Source organism: Python bivittatus, unplaced genomic scaffold, assembly GCF_059951505.1.
Source record: "Python bivittatus isolate LINGU-HERP-01145 unplaced genomic scaffold, Pbiv_v1 ctg000200_np1212, whole genome shotgun sequence".
NCBI classification, from domain to species: domain Eukaryota; kingdom Metazoa; phylum Chordata; class Lepidosauria; order Squamata; family Pythonidae; genus Python; species Python bivittatus.
The window spans coordinates 21,440,613-21,465,662 of NW_028277040.1; the positions used below are offsets into that span (position 1 = coordinate 21,440,613).

The 25,050-nt window shown below is 39.2% G+C and overlaps 1 protein-coding gene across 2 annotated transcripts; it reads left to right on the forward strand.

The window, feature by feature from the left end:
- The first annotated feature begins 3,697 nt into the window (after positions 1-3,697).
- On the forward strand, positions 3,698-24,760 carry SP3 (Sp3 transcription factor). Of its 2 annotated transcripts, XM_088135801.1 has the most exons (7): positions 3,698-4,101; positions 4,546-4,706; positions 4,967-5,068; positions 15,328-16,684; positions 22,081-22,273; positions 22,603-22,799; positions 23,044-24,760. In XM_088135801.1, the coding sequence occupies exons 1-7, from the start codon at positions 4,095-4,097 to the stop codon at positions 23,358-23,360; spliced, it is 2,334 nt and encodes a 777-aa protein (XP_087991927.1). In that variant the 5' UTR covers positions 3,698-4,094; the 3' UTR covers positions 23,361-24,760. The 2 variants fall into 2 exon arrangements, with proteins under 2 accessions (XP_087991927.1, XP_087991926.1); XM_088135800.1 differs by having other exon boundaries at positions 3,698-4,706.
- Positions 24,761-25,050: the final 290 nt, after the last annotated feature.

Here is a 25,050-nt window from a genome sequence, read left to right on the forward strand (position 1 = left end):
ATAGTTTTTAATCTGTATATTTTTTCTAAGATTTTATAGTTTTTTACATCTAATGCACCTAGAGTCACATGTACAGTGAGATGGGTGGCATATATAAATCTGATAAACAAACAAACAAACATCTACATAAACTACCACAAAGGATTATTTGAAACAAAAATGTCTCCATGCTACAACCTCCTGAGATCACAGAATGGCCTCCAACCTTGGAGGGAAAATCCACTACTGTATTACCCTTCAGAGTTTCCTCTATGGCTGATGCTTTCAAGTCAGAAAATCCCAACTTTGGAAAGCTACAATATGAGCTGACAGATCATCTTCAGCGTCCTCAGCCCTATTTAGATCTGGCATCTGCATGTGGTGCCCAAGGGTGCCAATATACTTAGTCACTTCTCCTTTGGCTTCCCAGCCCTGGGTTTTTACATTAAAAGCAAACATTTTAATTTAAAAAAAAAGGAATATAGAAATGGACAGCTGTACCTGTATTTTGTTTAGAAATGTGCCCATCTCCCAAAAAAAGAAATAAGCAAGAATAGTAAGGAGCATCCTAGGGCATGGGTGTAGGATGCTAGAGGAGTTAGTAGTTAGTACTCTGATAAATTGGTTCACTCTAATTGGGTATATCCCAAATAGCAACCATTTGTGAATGGGCAACCTACTCCAGCAGGATGACCATATATTCTCAAATTATTAAATGGCTTCCAAGACCCAAAAGGCTGGGGTTCCTGATTTCAACCACTGAGAATGTTCTCAATATATTTTCCTTCACTGGATGCATAGGGAGGGAAATATTAAATTTTTTTTTAAAAAAATCAGATAAATTACACAAAAAAGCTTTCCAACAATCTTGTTTCTGGCTTACCAGTCTGCAACCAACCAGGATTTGAGGCTTGGTAGAATTTTGAATTAAACAAGAGTTCTTCCTCAACTCCTTGCAGTATGCTCATCAGACTGATTCTGTCTTTCAGAGCTGTGGGCTAAACTTGTACCTTTTTAATTTCTTTAGTTACTGTGCTATGTGTGATAGCAGACATATAAAGAACGATTCAGTTCTAATGCAACAATTTTAATTCATCTTTACTTTCTCTATGTGGAACAGTGTTTCTCAACTTCAGCAACTTTTAAGATGTGTGGACTGCTGTCTGGGGAATTCTGGGAGTTGAAGTGCACATATCTTTAAAGTTGCTGAGGCTAAGAAACACTGATGTACAGGTAGTCTCCAATTAAAGAAAGAGTTTCATTCCCAAGGTCTGTCGTTAAGTTAAATTTGTTTGTAAGTCAGAACAGTATTATTGTATAATGCTGTATAAGTAGTATTTTGGAATGAACTTGAACCATTGTGTATTTAACTTGAATTTTGCTACAACAGGCTCTGTTCTTAACTATGGGTCATCCATAAACCAGGTGTTCTTAACCCGGGGACTACTTGTAGAGGATATTCTACATAAAGTAACCTAAAAACATTTATCTAGCTTTGTAACCTTATGTTCATAATTGAGTTCTATATATTTTGGGGTCAGTCATATATTATTGACTGACACATGATATTATTAGGGTTATTTGTCCTCATTTACTCCTTTGGATGGTACCAATCACTATATTTTTTTTATTTGTAGCAGCTGGACAAATGTATACATTTTAGTTTCCTAACCTGAATCCATCCTAATTTTTTTCAAGCATAGATTTGATTCCAAAAAAAGATTTCTCCATTTTATAAAGAAAGGATTGAGGAATTATGTTTATATTATGTAATGTTTAGATAAATTAGAATAATTTGCGTGGGATTATGACTACTTTGACCATTAACTATAACTCACATATGGAAGAATGCTTTATGAGGTTATTTTGTTTAACAAGGGGGGATACATAAGAAGTTGCAAGCACAAAATGACAGTGGAAGTGTTTATTACATCCAACACCTGAAGCTGTCCTCTTCTGAAATTTAATTATAAGAACAATTGCTAAATATTAATTTGTGTTAACCAAAATACCTAATGATGTAAAACAAAAGTACTTACAAATAAATACAAGTAAATGTGTTGTTATCATCAATCTATTTCAGGGTTTTAGCTCTACCCACAAAAATCAGCCAATAGAAAATTCAATCAGAATTTTACAGCTGCATAAACTGAAATGGCTCAAGAAGGCATTTAGATCAACACAAAAATTTGGCCAGCTACAAATGGAGACTGGAAAAACAGAAAACTCTTCTATACTAAGTTTGCCTATCTCCCAGTTTTTATGGCAAAAAATACCTAACGCAGGTGATAAGGCACCCTTGTTATTTCCAATAAATGAATAGGACATATCCAATTTATTCCTGCCACATAATCCATCAGTTAGGTAAACTAATCTTATGCATACAGTACTATCAGTATATCCTAATTTTATTGCATGCTGTATGTTGGTATTTCCTCAAACAAAAACATACCTGCTGTGATCCTATGCATTTAAAAGAACAAAGGATGTAATCTGAAACCAACATAGCAGGAAATTAACACCTCAAAAAGATGGGTCTTTCTTTCAAGTAAACAGGTTTAGAATTAGACTATGACCCATATAATTCTGAGTAAACAGCTCAATACCACATTGCAGATTGAGATTTCAGTGTTAACTCCAAGTGAAGTTCAGCAAGATTCATTAACTAAAAAAAATACCTAAAATGAATGTTGTGGTACTGTATAATATTTTGTAAAGGTGGGAAATAATTGTGATCTCTATCAATTGAAAAAACCAAAGTAGATATAAAAATGTAATTTCAGCAAAGGTTTCATAAAACTGATTTTCACTTCACTGGAGAATTAGCCCCAGATCAATTAGAACCAATGGTTATTTCTCCACAGATTTCAGTGAGGTGTAATTGCTTCCCAGAGGAACAATTCAGAAGTATTAATCCCAATGGAAGTTTTGCCATTCGGCATAATGTGAATTAGGACTTTTGTTTTTTAAGCTAGTTCTTCTAAATAAGCTAATTTTACAAGGATCTAACAGTGGCACATAGCTCTGAAAATCTGAGGCGTTATTTTAAAAAGCAATGGCTAAAAAAGGATGGAAGGGCCAGCCCCGTTACAGAATACGCAGAGAGAAACCGACCCCCTGGGGCCTCAGTCAGGGGCAGATCTTGGGCCCAAAACGCGCCGTCTGACGTTTTAACAGGGAGGTTTGGGTTTGTGCCTGCCTCTGCGTGTCCCTTCTACCGCTCAATGGCTGCGCTGCCTCCACATTTTCCCTCCGCTGTCCGCCGTCACGAGCCATTAAGGGGCAGCCGGGATGAGAGTGGTTTCCAATCTCTCCCCGCGCGCTGAACGTGGATACGACTCGCCGAAAAGCCAGGCGCTCCTGGCCCTTCCACAGGGCAAGGGAGAAATGCGCGGCGGACGGAGCAAGCGCAGGGCCTCCGCCCGTAACTGGACACTCGGCATCGACCCTACGGCCTGTTTCGGAGGGAAGCGGGCCCGCCAGGGCCGTTCCTGCCCACCCAGCGGCCTCGTTTGCCCGCAACGCGGATGCCTCTGAGCAGGCCGCGCTCATTGTCTCTCACACAAACCCTGGCAAACAGGAAGCCACCTCGGCAAGGGAGGGGGGGGCACCCGCAGCGCAGGAGCGACAGCCCGGGCCAGCCAGTGACAGCGCAGAGCGCGGCGCGGCGCAGCCAATGAGCTGGCGGGAGCGCCCTGGGAAGGCGGGAGTTCCGGGCTGGCGGGCAAGGCGGCGGTGGTGGCAGAGTCGGCCGGGCCCCCTCTTCCCTTGCTGCAAGCCCCACCTTTCGGCTTCCTCGCACCGTCAATCAAAATAGGGGAAAACCCCGGAGTGGGCTCCAGGCCGCCGCCGCCACCTCCACCAGCAGCACCGCCGCCGCCCGCGCGCACCATAAGCATGTCCCCGGCAGCAGCCGCGGCCGCCTCGCCTTAGTGGCAGCAGCAGCGGCGGCGGCGCAAGCGGGGCCTGCGCGCGCCGGAGGGACAGAGCCAGCCGCCAGCCAGCCAGCCAGCCAGCCAGCCAGCGCTCGCTCGCTCTCCTTCCTTCCTTCCTGCCTCTCTCGCTCCCTCCCCGCCTGCCAAGTCGGCAGAAGGCACCGCTGGCTGCTCCACGCCATGACGGGTACGTACGGGCCCAGGCGGCGGCGGCGGCGGCTCCTGCTGCTAATGCTCCCGGGTCCGGCGGGCGGGCGGGCAGGCGGGCGTCTGCTTGGGAGTGTGGCTCGAGCGGCACTGACTGAGCAGCAGCAGCAGGAGGAGCAGAGCCAGGGGGAGGAGGGAGAAGAGGGGCAGGGGCAGCGGCGGCGGCGGCAGCACGGAGGGAGGAGGAGGAGGAGGAGGAGGGCTGCGCTTGGCGGGCGGGAGGAGGAGAGCAGGGCGGGCTCCTCTGCGCGGGAGGGAGCGCTGGGGCGATGGGGAAGGGAGGGGGCAAGCGCTCCAGTCAGTGACTCTCCTCCCCTCCCCCTCCCCTCCACCGCCGCCGACAACCGGCCCACCCCCCCACTCCCCGCTTCCCTCCGCCTTCCTCCTCTCCCCCCGCGCCTTGTCTTCCCCGTTATGCCCGCAGCTCCCGAGAAGCCCGTGAAACAAGAGGAAATGGCTGCCTTGGACGTGGACAGCGGCAGCAGCGGCGGCGGCGGCGGCCCCCACGGCGACTATCTGCAGCACGGAAACGGGGCCTCGGCAGCCACTTCGGCCGACGCCTCTGACGAGGCCGGAACTCCCCAGGTAAACCCGGAGCCGGGCGGCTGCCCGACGCCTCCTCCCTCCCCCGCGGCGCCTCCCCCCGTCCTGCCCGGTGACACGTCGCGAGCGCAGGACTCGCAGGCGCCCCCGCCGCCGCGCGCCGTCCGGAGGGAGGAAGGAGGGAGGAGGGAGGAAGGAGGCGGCGGCGGCGAAGGCCGGCCGGCTGGCCGGCGGGCGGGCGGGCGCCCAACTAACCCCCTCCCGCTTGTCTGTCCTCCGTCCCCGGCCTGCCCGCCGCGTAGGACACCCAGCCGTCGCCGCTGGCGCTCTTGGCGGCTACCTGCAGCAAGATCGGGCCGCCGTCACCGGAGGAGGACGACGCCGCTTCTCCATCTGCCGGAGCGGTAAGTGCCCGCCCCGCCGCGCTCGCACGGCCTGCCGGGGGGGAGAGACGGCGCAGATCGCCCGCCCGCCCGGGGGGAGGGACGGGGAGACACCGCATCGTACTGCCCGCCCGCCCGGGGGAGGGACGATCGCAAGGCCGACCTGCCGGAGAGGGGTCCCTAGGCTCCCCTGCCTCTCCAGGAGGAGCCGGTCTCCCTGAGGGAGGAGGAGGCGGCGCTGGGACTTCCCCTCGCCTCTCGCCGCGGCGCCTTTCCCTGCTTCCCGGCGGGGGTGGGGGGGGGCGGGCCGGAGAGAGGCGGGAAGACTGCGGGCTCTCCCCCTCCCCTGCAACTGGGAGGTAAACTGCTTTTTTGTCCCTGAAAGGCGAACAACCCCCTTTTCCCTCCTTCTCCCTGGACGTCAGCTGTCACCCCCGGAACCCCACCATAAGACAAAATGAAGGCTGGGCTGAAAGACAGGATGCACTTTAAGCGTAAAATGGCTGTTTGAAAAAAGGAGTCGGTACTCCCTAGCGGAAGCAAGCTGCTTTGAAAGCTGTTTCTGGGCTGGGTCACTGTGCATTGCAGATCTGGGGGCGGGGGGCAGGGGGGGGAGATAAACTAGTCAGAACTTTTTTCCTGGTGCATCATATCTTTATGTCCCTTGGGGATTCCTTTGAGAGGCTTTAGTCCTTTAGGTTATTAGGAACATCCAAAAGTCTTCTGGGGAAAAGTTTATTGTGTAGCCAACTTGAATGAGGAAAGGATTAAATATGATGCGTGAAACAACGTATGATCGTTGCTTGCTGGACGGCTTGTTTAGTTCATGTCTCAGAGTGCTTTAAGGAATTTAGCTGTATAAGAAAAGCAGAAGTGGAGACTTCTTTTAATGTTGAAATCTTGTAGTGAAGCACTACACTGATCCTGAATGAAAGTCTGCATCATTTTTTAGTTTTGTGGTTCTCTTGTTAAATCTTATTTAGGGATTATGTTAAATGGGGAGAATAATTGTATCTTCTATCAGACTTTGCAATCTTGTGTATAGTCTGCACAAGCTCTGTGGAATTTATTGGGACTTTTGAATAAATATACAGAGGAAGTGTGATCCCATGTCAGTTTGTAAGTCTAGCTTATATTTCCACACAGTTGTCATTTAGTGTTTATTATTTAGTTTATACACTTTCTGTAACTACTGTCTTAAGTGCTTATAAGTTACTATCAACTTCACTGTAATTTAAAAACAACGCCAATGGATTAAGGATAGTAGCTTCATGTAGCAGAAAGTATTATCTTCTTAGCACAGCAGAAAACTAATGCATACTTCCAAGTTTATCATTTCTCCCCAGCCTCTGAGTTAGTACTAGAGCCTGGAATAGAGCCAGTTTTTTACATGCTTATACATGTCCTTCCAAATGTGACATAGTGGAAAAATAATGCAGCAGTGTGGTCTCAGAATTTTAGACAGCTGAAGAATCTGAATTAAGATTCTTTGTCATTAGTGAAATTTTTCATCCTATAATGTGGTCTTGATCTATGCAGTTAGTTATGATTTTTAAAAGAGAAAATTAGGAATTTACTACGTGAAGTATAGTCTGAGGACCAAGAGTGGGAACAGGTACATGAGGAAAAAATATCAGCAAAAAACGTTTGTCACTGGCAAGTTTAAACTATTATAAAGTTATTTCTGGTTTTCTGTAAATACTTTATATAGTGGGAGAAAATGAGTTTAAATAGTAGAATTGTTATGCTTGTGATCAGCTCTGTTAGTGTTTAATTCTCCAGCTCAGTGTACTCAAAACTTACCAGAATGTAAATTACACGTACACAGCATTGTCACACTCCTTTCCTAAGACTGGATATTTTACAATTCTTTTTTATTTTGCATATACGTTCAAAATACAGCAATTATTCTCAAACTTTATAGTGCACTTAGGTTTAAATTATAGGTATTATATTCCTATAATCAGTCATCCTGTATCGTTGTATTTTCTGGTTACTGCAAACCTTACCCTATTTAGACAGGCAAGGATCTCTGTTGTTGTAGTGTTTTGTTTTTTGTTTTTAGTATGAGCTGTTCTTCCTCTGATCATATATTCATTCTTCCCATCACACATTCATTTGCAATATAGCTTGTTGTAAAATTAGATTGAGCAACTATCAGTTACTATCTTTTCGTTTGTCTCCTGTTTCAGTTAATTTCTATAATTCTGATGAGGAGGCAAAGTTGTCTAAGCAATTTTAATGATAATGGTTGATAGAAATCATGAAGAGAAAAATGAAGTTTATCTCAGATCCAAATAATTTTTGTTTACCATTACATCTGAACTGATAAAAAATACATGTTCCTGACTAAAACAAGGGTAATAAAGTAGTGCCATCACCTGGTCAGCATAGGTCTTTATGTTACAGTTTTGGGGATGCAGAAGTCTAAGGATAATATATGGCAAGAGTCTTAACGTGAAAATTTATGTTCTTGACAAATATTAAAATGTCATTAACCTATGTCATTAGATTTATAACAATCCCAAGATGACAAGTTGTCCCATTCTGTAGATGCCTGCTCACTGCAAATAGTGAACAAACGCATTCATCCTGTTTTCAAACAGTTTTGTATTTTTGGTCTCTACTGATTTATCTGGGATATCATCACTATAATTGCTCTTTTCAATGCTGAATTTAGGGGTAATTTCAATGTCTGCCTGTAATAAGCTTAAAAGTGTTTGTGGGAAGGATGAGCTGATAATTAAGAGTGTCAGACAAGCTTCGCTGATCTTATGTAATCCCAGCTAGTTAAAAATACATTTATTTATTTTAAAAATTATATGCCATCCTTCAAAACAAAAGTACTTGCAGGGTGGTGTGCAAAACACTTTTTAAGATATATAATGTGTAACTCAAACTAAATAATAATGAAATTCTCTGGGCAGCAGAAATAGGAATTTAGAGAAACAGGTATTCAGTTGCAGTGGACAGGTTTTCAGTCCAGTTTAAACACTCATGGTAGGAATCTGATCATGCTCCTAGATTCAGTTCTGGAGTTGTGTGCCTAGCTTTCAGTGGTGGGTAGCAGCAGTCAATATTACAGGTAGTCCTCGACTTATGACCATTCGTTTAGCAACTGTTCAAAGGTGGTCGTACGATGATGCTGAAAAAAATGACTTATGACCAGTCCTCACACTTAATGCCAACGCAGCGTCCTCACAATCACATGATCAAAATTCGGGTGCTTGGCAGTTGGCATGTATTTACGGTGATTGCAGCATCGTGGGGTCATGTGATCGCCATTTGCAACCTTCCCAGCCAGCTTCTGACAGGCAAAATCAACGCGGAACCGTGTGATTCACTTAACTACTATGGTGATTTGCTTAAGACCGCTGCAAAAATGTCATAAAATTGGGTGCGGTCATGTGACGCTTCGCTTAATGACCACACTGCATAACTACGAATTTTCCAGACTCTCTTGTGGTCGTAAGTTGAGGACTACCTGTAGTGTACCCATTATGACTGATCCTGCAGATGTACCTGATCAGAGTGATGCATGTTTTTCTTTAGACCCTGTTTTGACTGTTATTAACTTGGCCTAAGCAGGATTCATCTTGGTTAGTACTTGGATGGGAGACCATCTGGGAAATCTAGGGCTGCAGGCTGACTAGGGGGTCAAAAAAATATCCCAGAAGAAGGCAATGACACACCACTTCCATGTCATGCGAAAAAACTCTGCAGATGTGACCATGTAAGTCACCAAGAGCTGAGATCAACTTGAAGGTGACTTTATTTTTTAAATACTTTTTGTTGGGGTTTCCTTTGCAAGTTGTCTGGAAACGAACAGCAAGAAGCACGTGACTTCCTTTCTAAAACAGCTGCACTGGTTACTCATCTATATCTGCTCAGAGTGCTACTTATTACTCTATGCAAATTGTGACCAGACTGGCCTTTGTGGACATGCTTGGTCCTCTGCTGAATTAAAGATTTAAATTGGTTGTTTGCAGTCAGTTTTACTGATATATTTTAATGGCGTTATTTTGTTTTTATCTCCATTTTTTAAAAATAATTTGGGTCAGGTTGGAGTGTGTGTGTGAACTATGGTGCGTAGCGTTCTTTTTGATAGAAAAGCATTTGCGAATTCAAGAAAAAGGATAGAATAGAATAGAATAGAATAGAATAGAATAGAATAGAATAGAATAGAATAGGAATAGAATAGAATATGCACACATTTGTAGCAGCTTAATTTGTTTCTTTGTGTAATTATTACCAAGTGTTAGAAAAATTAATAGCTTCTTGTATTAGTTGCTTAGTTTTTTTAGTCAAACCACTCTATTTATATACTTTTTCATATAACTGCTTTGCTGGCTTTTGTTATTTTTGTAGATTTTATATAGTGTCATAATATAATCTAGCTTTCTGTCATACTTACAAGTAATTCATCCATTTCATTTATTCTATTTCTTACTTCCTGTACTGATTGTTTCTCTTATCTGTGCTCTCTCCCCCCTCCTAATTTCAACTCCTCTTGAAGAAAGGTAGAATTTTGTATATTTCGAAGTTGTGCATAAGTTATTCATGCATCTGGGCCAGAGACCCTCCAGGGTTAGATGCAGGAGTACTGTAGAGTAGACTAAAGCATCCTGTCCTGCAAGTGGAAGTTTGATTTCCCATTAATGTTATCAATAAGGGAAGGACAGTATATCACTTACATGCTGTAACCAGTGTATTTACAATCTCCTTGCATTGTGATGTAGGATCACTTAATAAGAAAGTGAAGTTCATTTGAACTTGATGGGATTTGCTTCTAATTAAATACATTTAGTTTGGGAGTTAAATCTAATAATGTTTACAGAACACTTTAATTGTGTGCACTTGTCCCAATTACATAGTGGCAATATGTAGCAATTTTAATTATGTGTTCTTACAAAGAGACACTGGGTCACTGAAGATTGACTGCTCAAGTCTCTACTATGCCTTTGGAATCATGAATCTGGTATAAACATACCCCAGAATAAGTGACTATCAAATAATGATTACTGGCATCTTATGTAAGTTAAGCTCCTGAATTAGATTCTGAGTAACAATTCATAACTCTTACCTGTAGTTTTCTTATACTTAACATAGCTAAAGCTCTCTGTTTGAAGCAGCCCCTCATACCTTGATGATGTTCATACTCAGAGACAAAGAGTTGATGTAAGATTGTTCAATGTACTATAGAACCAATTTGTTTAATACATTTCCCTTATACTACAGTATTTCAAAGTACCTATACAAAATAAACACAAAAAGTGTTTTTGCTTATTTACATCTAGGGCTCTTTTTTTCTTCTGGACAGTATAAGTTCTGCATGAATGGGTAATTCTCCATTCTAAATCAGCTAATCCAAAGCAGGTAATTTAAGCAAATGAAACATTTATTGGTCCAGTTCAAAATAGATCAAAAATTGCATTTTGATATTGATCGGTTGAACAAGAATTAGAGTTACTTATAACTCCTTGGTTGCATAAGTAATAGGTAAGTAAGTAAAAAAATGAACTAATTTTTCCTCTTGTGTGAAACAAGAAAAAAGATGCAATTTCAATGAACCCAAGGCTCATTCTCTCATTATGATAATTTAGAACAGAAACTCTGTGTGAGGTGGGGTGGAGTGGGGTTAATACCAAAACAAAAAAATTGGCCTTGGGAGGCTATGAAGGGTGTGGTAGTGATGTCACTAGTAAAGGAAGGCTGTAATTTTCAGCCTTTTAGGAAGGGAGAATGGATTTTTTTTTTAAGTCTTTTTTCTCACGCAGCCAGAGTTCTGGGGCTGGTGGACCTTGGATTGGCTTCTTACAATTAACACTGTGGTTTAAATCCTTGGGTGGGTAATGTACATCTCACAAGTTACTCTGATTGCTCCCCAGCAATGTAACCCCTTTGGGTGAGGCCCCCAGTGTGAGAGTATACTCCTGGTAGCCCAGTGGTTGGAAGGCTACAGTAGAGCCTTATATGTGGTAGAGAATGCCCCTAACATGATCCACTATCCACTTGGCAGCTTTCTGGGGAAGTAGATTATTGGTTTCCTGCTGGTGGTAGTGAATGACAGCATGTACCTGTTGTACTGAATCAAGGTCACTAGAATGAAAGGAAAACAATATGGCTTCCCCTTTCCTCCTAGCAGTCTTGCTCGGGACATTTGTGGTGGTAATGGAGAGCCCAGATAAATATGATTGAGATGATTTCGGAACTAGGGGAAGGTACACTGAAGGTACACTAAGAACCTCCTCAAAACAAAGTTAATGACAAATAAAAGCAAGTGTGTACTGTATGTCATTCTTGCCATATGCATATCTTACCTCTCTTTTACATGTAAACAATTCTAGCAACTCTTATATGTCCATCACCACCTCTACTAGTAGAAACAAACAACACATTTTTTAAAAAAATAGGAAAATATCAAGTTTCAGAATTGCTTTAATTTACTGTGGCATTTTATTATTCAAAACATCAAGCATTATAAAATTGCTACTGTGTTGTTCTTTAACTGTGAGTGAACTAAAATGGTAGTTACTGGATGCTAATATTTCTGCCATTTTGAGAAGGGAATAAAAAAGCTAAGTCATGATGCTACTTTAGACTAATAGCTGTGAAAAAAAGATACGGTGTTTTCATTGTACATTTGTATATGAAGGACATTTTTAGGAAAGGCTAGCAGTTGCACATGGAAGAAATTGGCAAAGGTTATCTGCCTCCTTTTGCAGGACAGATCCCTCTGTTGTATAAGTAGATACTCTTCTGGTTACAGAATGTGACATCTGGATTCAGCCCTATGTGTACTGATACTTTTAACATATGAAGACCTTTTTATTTTGCTTTGCATTTCTGTGAACATTTTTGTTAAGGTAATTATACATTTCTCTTATATCCTTAGTTACATATATCTGATGTGTCAAAATGCATCATTGTATTTATTAGTCTTTGACATACTACTCTCTCCTTTTTATTTTTGTTTTTTTACTTCATAGTATTTTCCCTTGAACACAAAATTAGAATCAACCATTAGTAATTCCCAACTTGAAGTAATCAAAGTTGCTCATAAGTCTCATAAATAAATAAATACATGCATACATATATACATTGCCATTTTTTGTGAGATCTCCAAATCAAGCAAGAATGCCAACAAAAATTCAGATGGGAACGCCCATAAGTAAAAAATTTAAATTAATTTTTATTTAATTTTGTAGTCCCTCAGGGTGCCATCTGCGGGGACCATCTGTGTGATGGTGTGCCCAAGTGCCACATTGCCAACCCCTGGCATATTAGATGGTCCTCAAACACTTTAAAAGATGATGGAATGAATTACATAAAGGAAAAGATTAAGAAGGTCTTTTATTCTTGCCAGCAACTCTTTAAAACCAATTAAGAATTTGTATCTTACACATGTAAGAGTTTCCATTGTTTTTTATTGTATGGACATAATGAGAAATGTAGCTTTTTTTCTTTTTTTACTACATTTACTACTACTATGTACTGTATTTTTAAAAATCTTTTTCATATTCTGAAATGAAGTTTCAGGAAACACCTGGAAAAAATGGCTAAAGATGTGCAATCTTAGTGTGTCAGAAAAGTTAGAGGTAGTTAAAAACATTTGCAGTAAGAAGATCATAAGAATCTTGGAAGATGTGCATCTTAATAGAATCTGTCCATAGAGAAATCGTGGTGCTGTACAACTCTGCTACTGGTTGCTACATATAAGAGGAAAGCCTTGTGTTACAAGGAGGTTCCTTTCAAGACTTTAAAGAAAATAAATCTTGCCACTTCAGTTTTTGAAATTGTGCACAGAGCATGAGAGAGCGAGAGAAAGAGGAGCTTTGCTGTTGCTTATTCTTCTTTGGCTTTGTCAGTACATCAAATATTTTAAAAATAACCATGCAGAAAAATTCATGTAAAGGAGAAATGGTGCAGAAGAAGTATACACATGTAAGGCAAAAACTAGAAATCATGTATTATCTCCAAGGTTGGACATTGATATTCTTTTTGGAGAATTACTTAAGTGGGGAATGATTAATAATGTGAACTGTAAGGAAGATGGTCTTTGAAAACTCAACTGTTTACTGTTTTCAAAATTCCTCCAAAATATTTTAAATAGCTAAGTTACAGTGGCTGCATCTTTTGTACCTACCTTGCATTTTAATAAATGCAACAGCTAGTATTAAAAAGGAGCAAAGGTTTTGTTGTGTTAGATTTGTTCATTTTTTTTCACTGAGTTTTTTGAATGTTGGAAAAGCTAGGCTGTGTGGTTGTATTATCTCAAATTTCCTTTATTTGTTTTGGGGGGAAAACAGCTAAAGTGATTAAGATTTGTAGTTGAGAGTAATAAACTGAAATACAGGTAGTCCCTGGTTTAAGAACGAGTTCCATTCCCAAGGTCTGTCCTTAAATCAAATTTGTATGTAAGCCAGAAAAGTATTATTGCATAATATTGTATAAGTAGTACAGGTAGTCCTCACGTAATGACTGTTCGTGTAGTGACTGTTTGAAGCCAACAGTAAAAAAGTGACTTATGACTGATGCCCAAAGTTATGACCGTCGCAGTGCCCCCGTGGTCACGTGATTGTGATCCGGGCACTTGGCAACCAGTTGATACCTACCATGGTTGCAGCGTCCCAGGGTTATATGATTGCCATTTGCAGTCTTCCCAGCTGGCAAGCAAAATCAGTGGGGAACTGCACAATTCACTTAACAACTGTGTGATTCACTTAATTATCACAGTGATTCGTTTAATGGCCGCCACAAAAAAGGTCATACAATTGGGTCCAGTCACATGATGATTCAGTTAATGGCTGCATCACTTAGTGACCTAAATTCCTGTCCCAATTGTGGTTGTTAAGTGAGGACTACCTGTATTGTGTAATTAACTTGAACCATTGTGTATTTAATTCAAATTTTACTACAGTAGGCTCTGTTCTTAACAATGGGTTGTCCTTAAACCGGGCGTTCTTAACCTGGGGACTACCTGTACCTTGACTTTCTATGACCTAATTCAGGATAACAGTGCCATAGGAACGGATGGAAAGTACTATATTGTAGTCTCGCTGCTATTTATGCAATGTAGAGTCTTGCTGAAAATATAATCATATAGTATCTGCTGTGATTCTCCTGTAGGTTCCTGAAGCATTTATATATTTCTTAATCTCCAAAATAAGTCAGTACACCTTTTAATGACCATGGACACCTTTTTTCATTATGCCTCTGTCTTCGAAATAGTGATGGTTTAAAAATGTGAAATTAATGTAAAGGTCAGCATTTCGATACTTAAAATATATTTTTGCTAAGGATCTGCATGTGTAGGTGGAGTTTTCACTCTAAAGCTAGTAGTATGCATTAATAAAGCCTGGATTGAAAGGGCTTTGTAGAGAGGGACATCCAGCTCACCACAGATGTGGCTAAGAAACTTTGGGGAAGGCAATATCCTAATGTGCATATACCAAGTTACTTGATCAGGTCAGACTCTTCAACTCAGAGATAGAGTCATAGAGAAGACCTCTCCTGACTGTTAGTGTAAGCAGTCATAATCTTGGCTTACTAAACCAAGATATGAATAAACTTTGGCCTCCCCTTTTGGGCAAGTTGACAAACAAATAGGGTATATCCTACTAATGATAGTTTCCCTTTTATTTTAATTGAGAAATTATGATTAACAACTTCAGAACTTGACAGATTACAAACTACCCACAAACTATGGTTTAGTGTTCCAGAGCGGTTAATTATAGTTTTCCAGTTCAGCTAAAGCAGGAATTAATAGATAATAGACATCTTTCTATTTATGTTTGCTGACACATAGGGAAAAATGAAGAGGCTGAATTGATAGGGTAAACTTGTTTGCATCCTGATATATCACCTCAAGACCTGATCCTTGTTCTCTGGTTATTCAAATATATATATTTATAAGTACACAATTTCTGAAATAGTTTCTTTTTAAAAACCTACATTTAAATAAACGCAGTGTGCTAAATTAACTGAAAAGCAGAAAAATAAATTACTTTGTATAAATTGCTGCTTGCTTGTTATAGGCTATTAACATTTCAGAATCTCGATAAATGTAAGTAATTAACAGTTATAAAGTAGTTAAAGCCACAATGCAACAAAGATTTCTATGTGCTGAGGCCAGATGAAATCCTTTTTTTTGTTTTGTTTAACTCAGTACCGCATTAAGGTTGAACTAGTTGGCATACTGTGTGTAGATCAGTAATGTATTGCTCATACATAGTTTGCATAGGTGTTTTAATTTGGTTTTTGTTTTTGCTTTTGTTTAGACAGGAGATTTGGCCTCTGTACAGTTAGCAGGAACGCCAAATAGATGGGAGGTGTTGTCTGCTACACCTACAACTATTAAAGATGAAGCTGGCAATATAGTACAAATCCCAGGGGCTGCCACAGTAACTTCAAGTGGACAATATGTTCTTCCCCTTCAAAGTCTGCAGAATCAGCAGATATTTTCTGTTGCACCTGGTTCGGATTCATCAAATGGTACTGTGTCCAATGTCCAGTATCAAGTAATACCCCAGATACAGACAGCTGATGGTCAGCAAGTTCAGCTTGGTTTTGCAGCCTCTTCTGATAATGGTAGTGTGAATCAAGAAACTGGTCAAATTCAGATCATTCCTGGCTCCAATCAAACCATTATTGCCTCTGGAACATCTTCTAGTAACATTCAGAATATTTTATCACAGACTGGCCAAGTCCAAGGGGTTACAATTGGTGGTTCATCTTTTCCTGGGCAAGCACAGGTAGTTGCTAATGTTCCTCTTGGACTGCCGGGAAACATTGCATTTGTTCCCATCAACAGTGTTGATCTAGATTCTCTGGGACTAAGTGGTTCTCAAACCATGACTGCAGGCATTAATGCTGATGGACACTTGATAAGTACTGCACAGGCAATGGATAGTTCGGACACTTCTGATAGGACTGCAGAACAGGTTTCTCCTGAAATGACAGAAACAACCACTGACACAGACTTATTTGTGCCAACATCGTCATCCTCACAACAACTGCCTGTAACCATAGACAGTACTAGTATATTAGAACAAAATTCAAACAGCTTGCCCACTACTAGTGGGCAGGTCCATAGTTCAGATCTTCAGGGAAATTACATCCAAACATCTGTCTCGGATGAGACACAGGCCCAGAATATTCAGGTCTCAACAGCACAGCCTATTGTACAACATATACAGCTTCAAGAATCTCAGCAAACGACGAGTCAAGCTCAAATTGTACAAGGTATTGCGCAACAGACAATCCATGGTGTGCAAGCCAGCCAAAGTATATCACAACAGGCTTTGCAGAATCTTCAACTTCAGTTGAATCCTGGAACTTTTTTAATCCAGGCACAGACAGTGACCCCATCTGGGCAAATAACTTGGCAAACATTTCAAGTCCAAGGAGTACAGAACTTGCAGAACTTGCAGCTGCAAAATGCTCCTGGCCAACAGATAACATTGACACCTGTGCAGACACTCACTCTTGGTCAAGTTGCAGCAGGTGGGGCCTTGACTTCGACTCCTGTTAGTCTAAGTACTGCTCAGTTGCCAAATCTACAAACAGTTACAATAAATTCCATAGACTCTGGAGGTATTCAGCTGCATCCTGGAGAAAATGCTGACAGTCCTGCAGGTATTTACATTATTATAACTGTAAAACTAATCTCTCTAATGCTTTGAATTATGGTACAAGTTAATCATATTTTCTTATTATTGAAGCATGCAAAACTTTATGTTGCTCTTTAGGAAGAAATAAATCATTTCAGCTCTCAGAATAGATTTTACTTCATACAGTATAAAATTCTGATGATTTTTCTTGGTTAAATTAATTTGTGATTTGTTAAGTTCATGTTTTAAAAATTGTAATTTCCAAATTTTTGATTCCAAAGAATTTTGATACCAGATTTAGACATACATGTTCCATTAGCTCATCTCATTTTTGATAAGTTTAAAGTAAAAGCAAGCTATTTACCACATAACTTGATTTTAGAACTGAAACACTATGAATTGGTTCTGAAACTGAAAAGAGAGTCTAGATGTGTTTTTCTCTTACCTCATTTCATGAAACCACATGGCAAATTTTTGGAAACAAGTCGGATTTCAAAAACAGTGCTCTGGTGTAGGGGCTTGGTATTTACTTTAGGAAAAAAAGTAAGGGGATTATGAATAATTTTATATGCACTGTGAGATGGGAAGAAAGTGAGTAGAGGTTTTTTCCCTTTCTCCCAGTAATATGAACCAGTGTCATGCAGTGAAGCTCAGTGGTGGAAGACTGGGGCAGGCAATAATAATTGTTATGTAATAGATACTTGAACTGTGCAATCTGCTTTGCCAGCAGATAGTTTTTTAATTTAATTTAATTTTTGTCCATGAAGGCATCAATGGCTGCTAGTTATGGTGGTTATATAGTGTATGTCCCCAGGATCAGAGCTAGCACATTTCTGAATGTATGTCATGCAGAATAAAAGTGGAAGTGGGCTGTTGCACTCATATTCTCCTCCTGAGCTACATTACTGGCTTCTGTGACAAACAGGATAGTGGACTACATAGGCTTTTGATCTGATTCTGCTGCACTCTTATTTAAGATGGAATGGAATAATCTTTTTTGTCTTGAGGGTTGCATGCAGCACACTTTTATTAGGGACTATGCATGCATACCTGATGCTTTTCACTGGGAAAGAGGATATACATGGATTTGTTTCATCAGTGGTAGTAGTTTATCCCTCTAAAGAGGTAGCACTAGAGCTTTCCCAGCAACCCACCAATCACCTAGTTTGCTCCAGTTCAGCTCTTGGTGAACTGTAGAGAGCACTTCAGAAGAGAGGATGCTGTCTCCTAGCTTGCTAGTCTTGCAGGACACTTATGCCAAATCTTAAACCAGCACCTGTATATAAGTCTGAATGGGAGTTGTTGAACCTTGCATAGGCCATGACCTAATGTAGTGAAGCAGTCTGTAGTCCAAAAGGATTTGCTATAAAGTCAAGAAGAAAGCAGACATGAAACTAGTAGTGAGGTACAAATGGTTTCCCCCCCCCCCTTTTCCAGAATGCCCTTTACTGAATTATTGTCTACTCTTTGAGTCTGCAACTTTGGGTTTGCCTCATATGGAGAAAAAAAAGCAAAGATGGAACTGCTTTGGGGAGGGGGGAAATGAGAACTATGAAATCCATCTTAAAATAAGGGTGAATTATTTTTTCATATCCATCTTACAATAAAGGTGAACAATTTTTTCATAGAAAAGTATATAAACTAGGATATTTTTCTTTTTTGAGAAGATTGCTTGAAGAATGAAATAATTATCTTCAGCCAGGTTCCCTTAATACATTTTTAGTTGCTTGACTCCTGATTGGTACTGGTACAAATATGATGTCATTATGATTGTCGTTCTGCTGAGTCTTTAGTCTTTCCCTGTTAAAAGGATAGGAGTCCAGGAGGCAGGAGATAAGTATGCTATATAATGTTTTCTGTCTATATATGACTTTAGGATGCAGTGGAGACTGTCCATCTTCTTCTTAGTCCTATGGACCATTATTTAGAAGCCTGAAACTGGAGGATGTGTGGTCAAGGAACAGAATTATTGATTAATCCCATTGATTAAAGAGCTTTCAAAAACATACAGTTTAATAACTGAATTTTAGATTATCTAGGTTTCTAACCAGAAACATTTTTTAATTAGTTGTAGTACTTTGCCTATCCACTTGAACATTTTACACCTACCTAAAAAAATCTGAGTGATATCCAGTTGTGACCATTGTTAATCGAACAGAGTATGTTCCTCCTCTCACTTGTAGCCCTTCTGTGTCCAGATCTGCTCTAGAACGTTGGTGGTTTATCTGCAACAGCTTTGGGGCTAATAGGGGGAAGAGAGGATGAAAAATACCTTTCCTGGTACAGTGGATCTTTTTGATCAATACTGGTTGTAGTTGTGATGTTTGCATACCATTGCTAAAAAAGACACTTGAGCTTTTTTAATTATACCCCAAGAAAAACTAAAAGGCAAGAAAGCAAAGAACTCATACAATACTTGGAATGGTAGCCAGTGATTATTATTAATTAATACATTTTTCTTATATTGACATATTAATATTGTTTGTAATACAACTTTTTCATGTAGGCTGAATTTTAATGGGGTTCTCACTGTTTGAATAGGTTGTCTTCCTCCTCCAAAATTTTATCAATCGTGTCTGACAGTTGAAGAGACAAAATGAATTTTCGCCTGAAACAGTCCTGCAACAAACACGACTTTATGTAATTGTTGTACTTCAGATCCATTTTTTCTCTTCTGATGGTAAAATATATTTTCAGTTTTAATGAAAATATATTTATATATTCAGTTATTTTTTACAAATATATCCAGTTTTAAAGAGTCAGGATTTATTAATGAAATAATCCAGGAAAAGACCTCAGATTTGTGGGAGCTCCCTATATAATTCTTACTACTTGAAATTTTAATACTTTTATAGAAGAGCGCTTGAAGATACATCAGAATTAGCCAAATGTTTCCAACCTTATATTTCAGTGAGGCTTTATAGTTTTGAGAATTATTTGAATATATAAAAATATTCATATTTTAGCATTTTTGGGAGGGTGTGCTTATGGAGAAACTTGCCTTGTGAATTTCTCAAGTGTTGCTTTGTTCAGCTAGCCTCAACATCTCAGTATTACTGGATTTTTTATGAGATTGTGATTCTTCAACACATATTGCATGCTACTGTGGTAGGAACAGAGAATTAGCATTCTTCTGCATGCATGTGAAAGTGCAAATGATTCTCTAATTTTCTGAAAAGTAATATTTGGGGCAGAGAGAATTGAAACAGAATGGGTCTGTACCAATATTCTTCAAGATAACAGTCCTGTGCCCACTTAGCTGGGAATAAATTCTGCTGAACAGAGTAGAACTTGCTCCTGAGTAAAGATGCATAGGATTATACTGTGAAGATCTGCTGGTTTGAATGAATTACTCATTCTGGCCTGGAGAGATTGCTGTGCTGATGAACATGGAGAAAAATGAGTGGACTTCAGTTTTACACATTGTGTAAAATGACTGAAGAATTTGGTAGGGTGAAAGCCCTCTAGAAGATGTTCATCAGAAAAGTACTGGAAGGCATTGAGGACTCATGAAGAGATGCTTCTCCTCCTTTAGAACTGAATAGGTGGCCTCAATACATCTTTTGAAACCCAGAGATGGAGGGGATGGACGGGAGCATATGTCCCCTCATCCATTTCTTATTGCTTTTTTTTATGAGTCAGAAGATATAACTAGTGCTGCGCAGGAGTTGTAGCTGAGCAAAGCTGCTTGTGTCTTTGCTTTATAGTTTGGGAGTCCCGTTTTACCCAAATTTGGAAGCTTAAAGTACAGTTTGATTGAGAAGCACAATACAGCTACTCTTGTTCATGCTTCTATTATATGGTGGTTCCTACGCACCTTTGGAGTGGAATAACACTTTTTGTAGGTATATATCTTCCTCAACATCTATCTTTAATGCCAATGACAAATTGTAGAATAAGTTCTCTGGGAAAATCTCAATCTGGTGTGTGTGTGTGTTAAATATCTTCTTGAAAAACATTTTTGGTTCTTGTTTGTACTGAATATGAAATTTGTCTAGATTTTGAAGCAAGCATGATAATTTATCATGTGTTACCTAAACAAATATCTATGGCAACTGGGCTATCTTTTTTTGTTTTTACCAATTATTCTTGCACTTTATAGTTGTGTAATGTTAACTTCCTCAACAGAAGTTCCTCCTCTTCTTACATATAAATGTTGGATTGCAGCAACTTAATAAGCAAGGCTATTAAATGTCAGGATGAAGTATAATAAGTATATCTTTTATACTACTGATGAATATAGAGATGGATATTATTAGACAAAAATAGGCTAATCATGGTAGTTCAAATGCTAGAACAATACTTTAAATGTAACGTAGGTAAATACCTAGTGAGATTTAAAAAAAAAAAACTTTTGTATTTAATTGGTATCAGCTCTGCTTCTTTTGAAAGCTTGCCCTTGGCATCTAAAGGTTTTTTTTCCCCTTCGTCCTACTAGAAGATTCTCTTTCCTTGGACTGGCTTTGCTGTGTCTGGGAAGAATGCTGCTTCCATATATAGTGTGTCTACTTTCTCAAGGCTTCACAGTCCAGAATAAATGGAAGGGCTAACATTCAGCACTACCTCAGGACTTGCAAAGCATTATGCTGAGCTTTCACGTGGCTCTGAAGATGCAGAGGGAAGGACAGTTAAATAGTTGTGGCCCGCTAGAGCTGATACAAGGAGGAGGATACATTATGGGAAGCGTAACGTATTTTTTTGAACGGATTTGAAGGCAGGCTTGAGAATTGGTACTTCTGTTTCTGATGCAGTCATCACAGTTATATATGTAGCTGCGGTACCTCTCAAGCAAATGTATTGTTATTGTGCTGGTTCACAACTATCAATTAATTATTTGTTTTAATTTCTCAATCTCTGCAATTTGTGACTGTGTTTCCATGTGTCAGTTAAATGCTTTGATATCATTACATTGTATCAAACATCTGCTTGAGCTGTTTAGACAATTTCACGTCAGTTGAGCTCACAGCCCCAGAGAATAATTTACAAGGTTTTGTTTTTTTAAAAATAAGCATTCTTGAAACATCATTTCCACCTTTTAAAAATCTTCCCTCTAGTTTTCAGCAAAATATTTTACATATTTCATTCGAAGCCCTGTTTAAAAAATAAAGGTTACTTTTCCCCCCTTCTAGCTAGAAAAATTGTTGCTTTTGTTTGTGGCATTTTAATGGTATTCTTAAAAACCTGCTTAGGTGATATGACACCTGAAGCTAGGCATGGATTTTTAATACAGAATAGCCACTGCAGTCCTTATAGCTACGAATAAAAGTACATAAATTATCAACTGGCATTCAGAGATTGATACTGATTGATTGATAGACTAGGATAAATAGATAACATTTCAAGGCCTAAGACCATTACGGTTTGCTTCTTTCTGGGCAGTGGGGCTGACTGACGATCTGTAATTTCCCCTCCCCCCTTTAGATATTAGGATTAAAGAAGAGGAGCCTGATCCAGAAGAATGGCAGCTTGGTGGTGATTCTACACTGAATACCAATGACCTGACACATTTGCGGGTGCAGGTAGTAGATGAGGAAGGGGACCAGCCACACCAAGAAGGAAAAAGATTGCGAAGAGTAGCTTGTACTTGCCCTAATTGTAAAGAAGGTGGTGGAAGGTATGCATGTCTTGACTTATTGTGTAGCAAATGTCCTTAAAATAAATGAGGCAAAAGTGAGAGTGCTCATTAATTTGAGCACCTGTAGCTGTGGGAAATGTATGCATCTTGTTCTTTCGATGCCAATGGAGAGATGACAGATTGAAGGATGTGGCATTAGATTCAGCAGTGATAGCTCATGCTGCTCCTGAGCTAGTTAATGCTCTTGATCACTATATATCTATGCTGAGATATTTGAATACATTTCCTTAGAGTTCTGTATAATATGCAACATGTTTTGATGATGTCAGTGTTTTGAGAAACATTTGTTTCAATGTATGTTTTAACAGAGGCACCAATTTAGGAAAAAAGAAACAACACATCTGTCATATACCAGGGTGTGGAAAAGTCTATGGAAAGACATCACATCTGAGAGCTCATCTTCGCTGGCATTCTGGAGAGCGTCCATTTATTTGCACGTGGATGTTTTGTGGGAAAAGATTTACCCGCAGTGATGAGCTACAGCGACACAGGAGAACACATACAGGTTACCAAATCTGTTTTTTACTTGTTTCTTTGGTGCAGGAGGTAGGAAACTAAAGCACCAGTTAGTCTTAAAAAACGTCATTGAACCATTGCTACTAATTTCTAAACGTTTATAAGCAGTACTTACAAATAATATGGGGTTTTCTATTTAAATAAAAGGAAGAGCTGTCAGTTTCAAATTTAAGCTAGGTTGAGGTTATGTGTGTGTTGGTGTGAAAGAAACTTCTTCTTTATATGTTGAACAGGTGAAAAGAAATTTGTCTGTCCAGAATGTTCCAAGCGCTTCATGAGAAGTGATCATCTTGCCAAACACATTAAAACCCATCAAAATAAAAAAGCGATTCATGCTAGCAGTACAGTGCTCGCATCAGTTGAAGCAACCCCAGAGGATACTTTGATTACTGCAGGCGGGACAACGCTTATCCTTGCTAATATTCAACAAGGCTCTGTTTCAGGGATAGGAACTGTTAATACATCTGGCACCAGCAATCAAGATATTCTTACCAACGCTGAAATACCTTTACAGCTTGTTACTGTTTCTGGAAATGAGACAATGGAATAAATATACACAAAATACCTATTAATTGTGGTTATTTTTATACAGTAGTGAGAAGAATATTGTTCCTAAGTTCTTAGATATCTTTTTATTGATGTGCAAAAATTTTTGGATTGACAGTAACTTGGTTATACATGACACTGAAATGCCTTACTTTGTATGATATTCCATAGTATATTAAAATGGTAAAATTGCATGAGTTTTGTAGGTACTTTTGGAATCTAGAAGAGATTAAATTTTACCAACTTGTATAAAAAGAAATTTAACAATGGAAATGGTAGTCTAATCAAATGCATCAATCCTTTGTGGTTTAGTGTAAAAATGAGAACATGTTGGTATTTATCTATTGTAAGATAAAAGTTGATTGGTGAAAAGAAATCATGTTATGATAAAAGAAATTTTGTAATTTTCTTGACTGGAATTTTTATTATGCATAACTGACAAATCAAGTTTCCAAGCAAATGTTTCATTGTATAGGCTTTACTTAGCTCATCAAGTTGTCATTTTGAAGCTAATTATTTTAATTAGGTTAACTATGTACAATATTTTAAGCATTACTCTTGTAAGATTTTGAAAATTACATTTTAACATGGAGCTCTAGGGATAGTCACCTTTTAAATCCTGTTGAAAAGCCATGTTTAAAGTTTAATTTTGCCAAAATAATGTCTTGTTAATATTCTTTAAGTAACTAATTTGGGCAATATAACTGATGTTTAAAATTATTCAGAGGCTTAAATAAAAAATAAGTTGCTGCATTTTGGGTGATGAAACGAAAATAAGGATACCCTTTTCTTGAATATTGGAGGACCAAAAATTAAGGGTATCCATGTCAATTGCAATTTTTATCTAACCTTGTCTCCAAATACATCTGTCTGCCAGGGCCTTAAAAGCCATCATGTAAATTATCAGTAAAAAAGACACATATGCACTCACACACAGACACACGTATACAAATGCAAATAATAGAAAATCATTTCCATAGGGACAATAGTCCATATTAATATTAGTCATAGTGGAATAAGGGTTTTACAATGCTTTTTTCTGCCAAGCTTTGGTTAGTTGAGCTGCATTTAAATATCCACATCTTTCCTTTATGCTTCCCTTAAATTGTATGTATCCAGTACATTTAACTGATAAACATATATGTTTTTTATTAAGCTGATTTTTTATTTTTTAATTACTGTTTATATTTTCAACTATAAAAAATGTACACTCTTAATTTGCATAGCCAGTCTGTAAGTGCTCTACCCGTTTTACAAAAATACAATAATTGCAACAGTTCACTATTTACAAACATTTGGAAATCTGTTCATTTGTTCAAACCACCTCAGATTTAAAGGCTACCTTATTGTACGTTTAAAGTGTATTATAACAGTGTGGTAGTTAATAAAACACTATTTTTTTTCCTTTTGACTTGGGATTTCTGGTTTTCTTGGCCTTTAGTTATTCTTTAAAGATGACAAATGACTCATTGAAATTCATGGAGGCAGATGGTATCCCTTTTCACCATTTCTCTGCACAACAAACCTTGGAAATTTCATTGTTGACCAATAGACCAGTATAATTCTTCCTTCATACTCAATTCATTCAAGAAACCCGCAGAGTTTTCAAAGACGCTTACATTTATCTTTTCCCTTTATGTTGATGGATCTGATTGGATATGTAGCCTTTGATTTGGATTTGTTTACACACAATT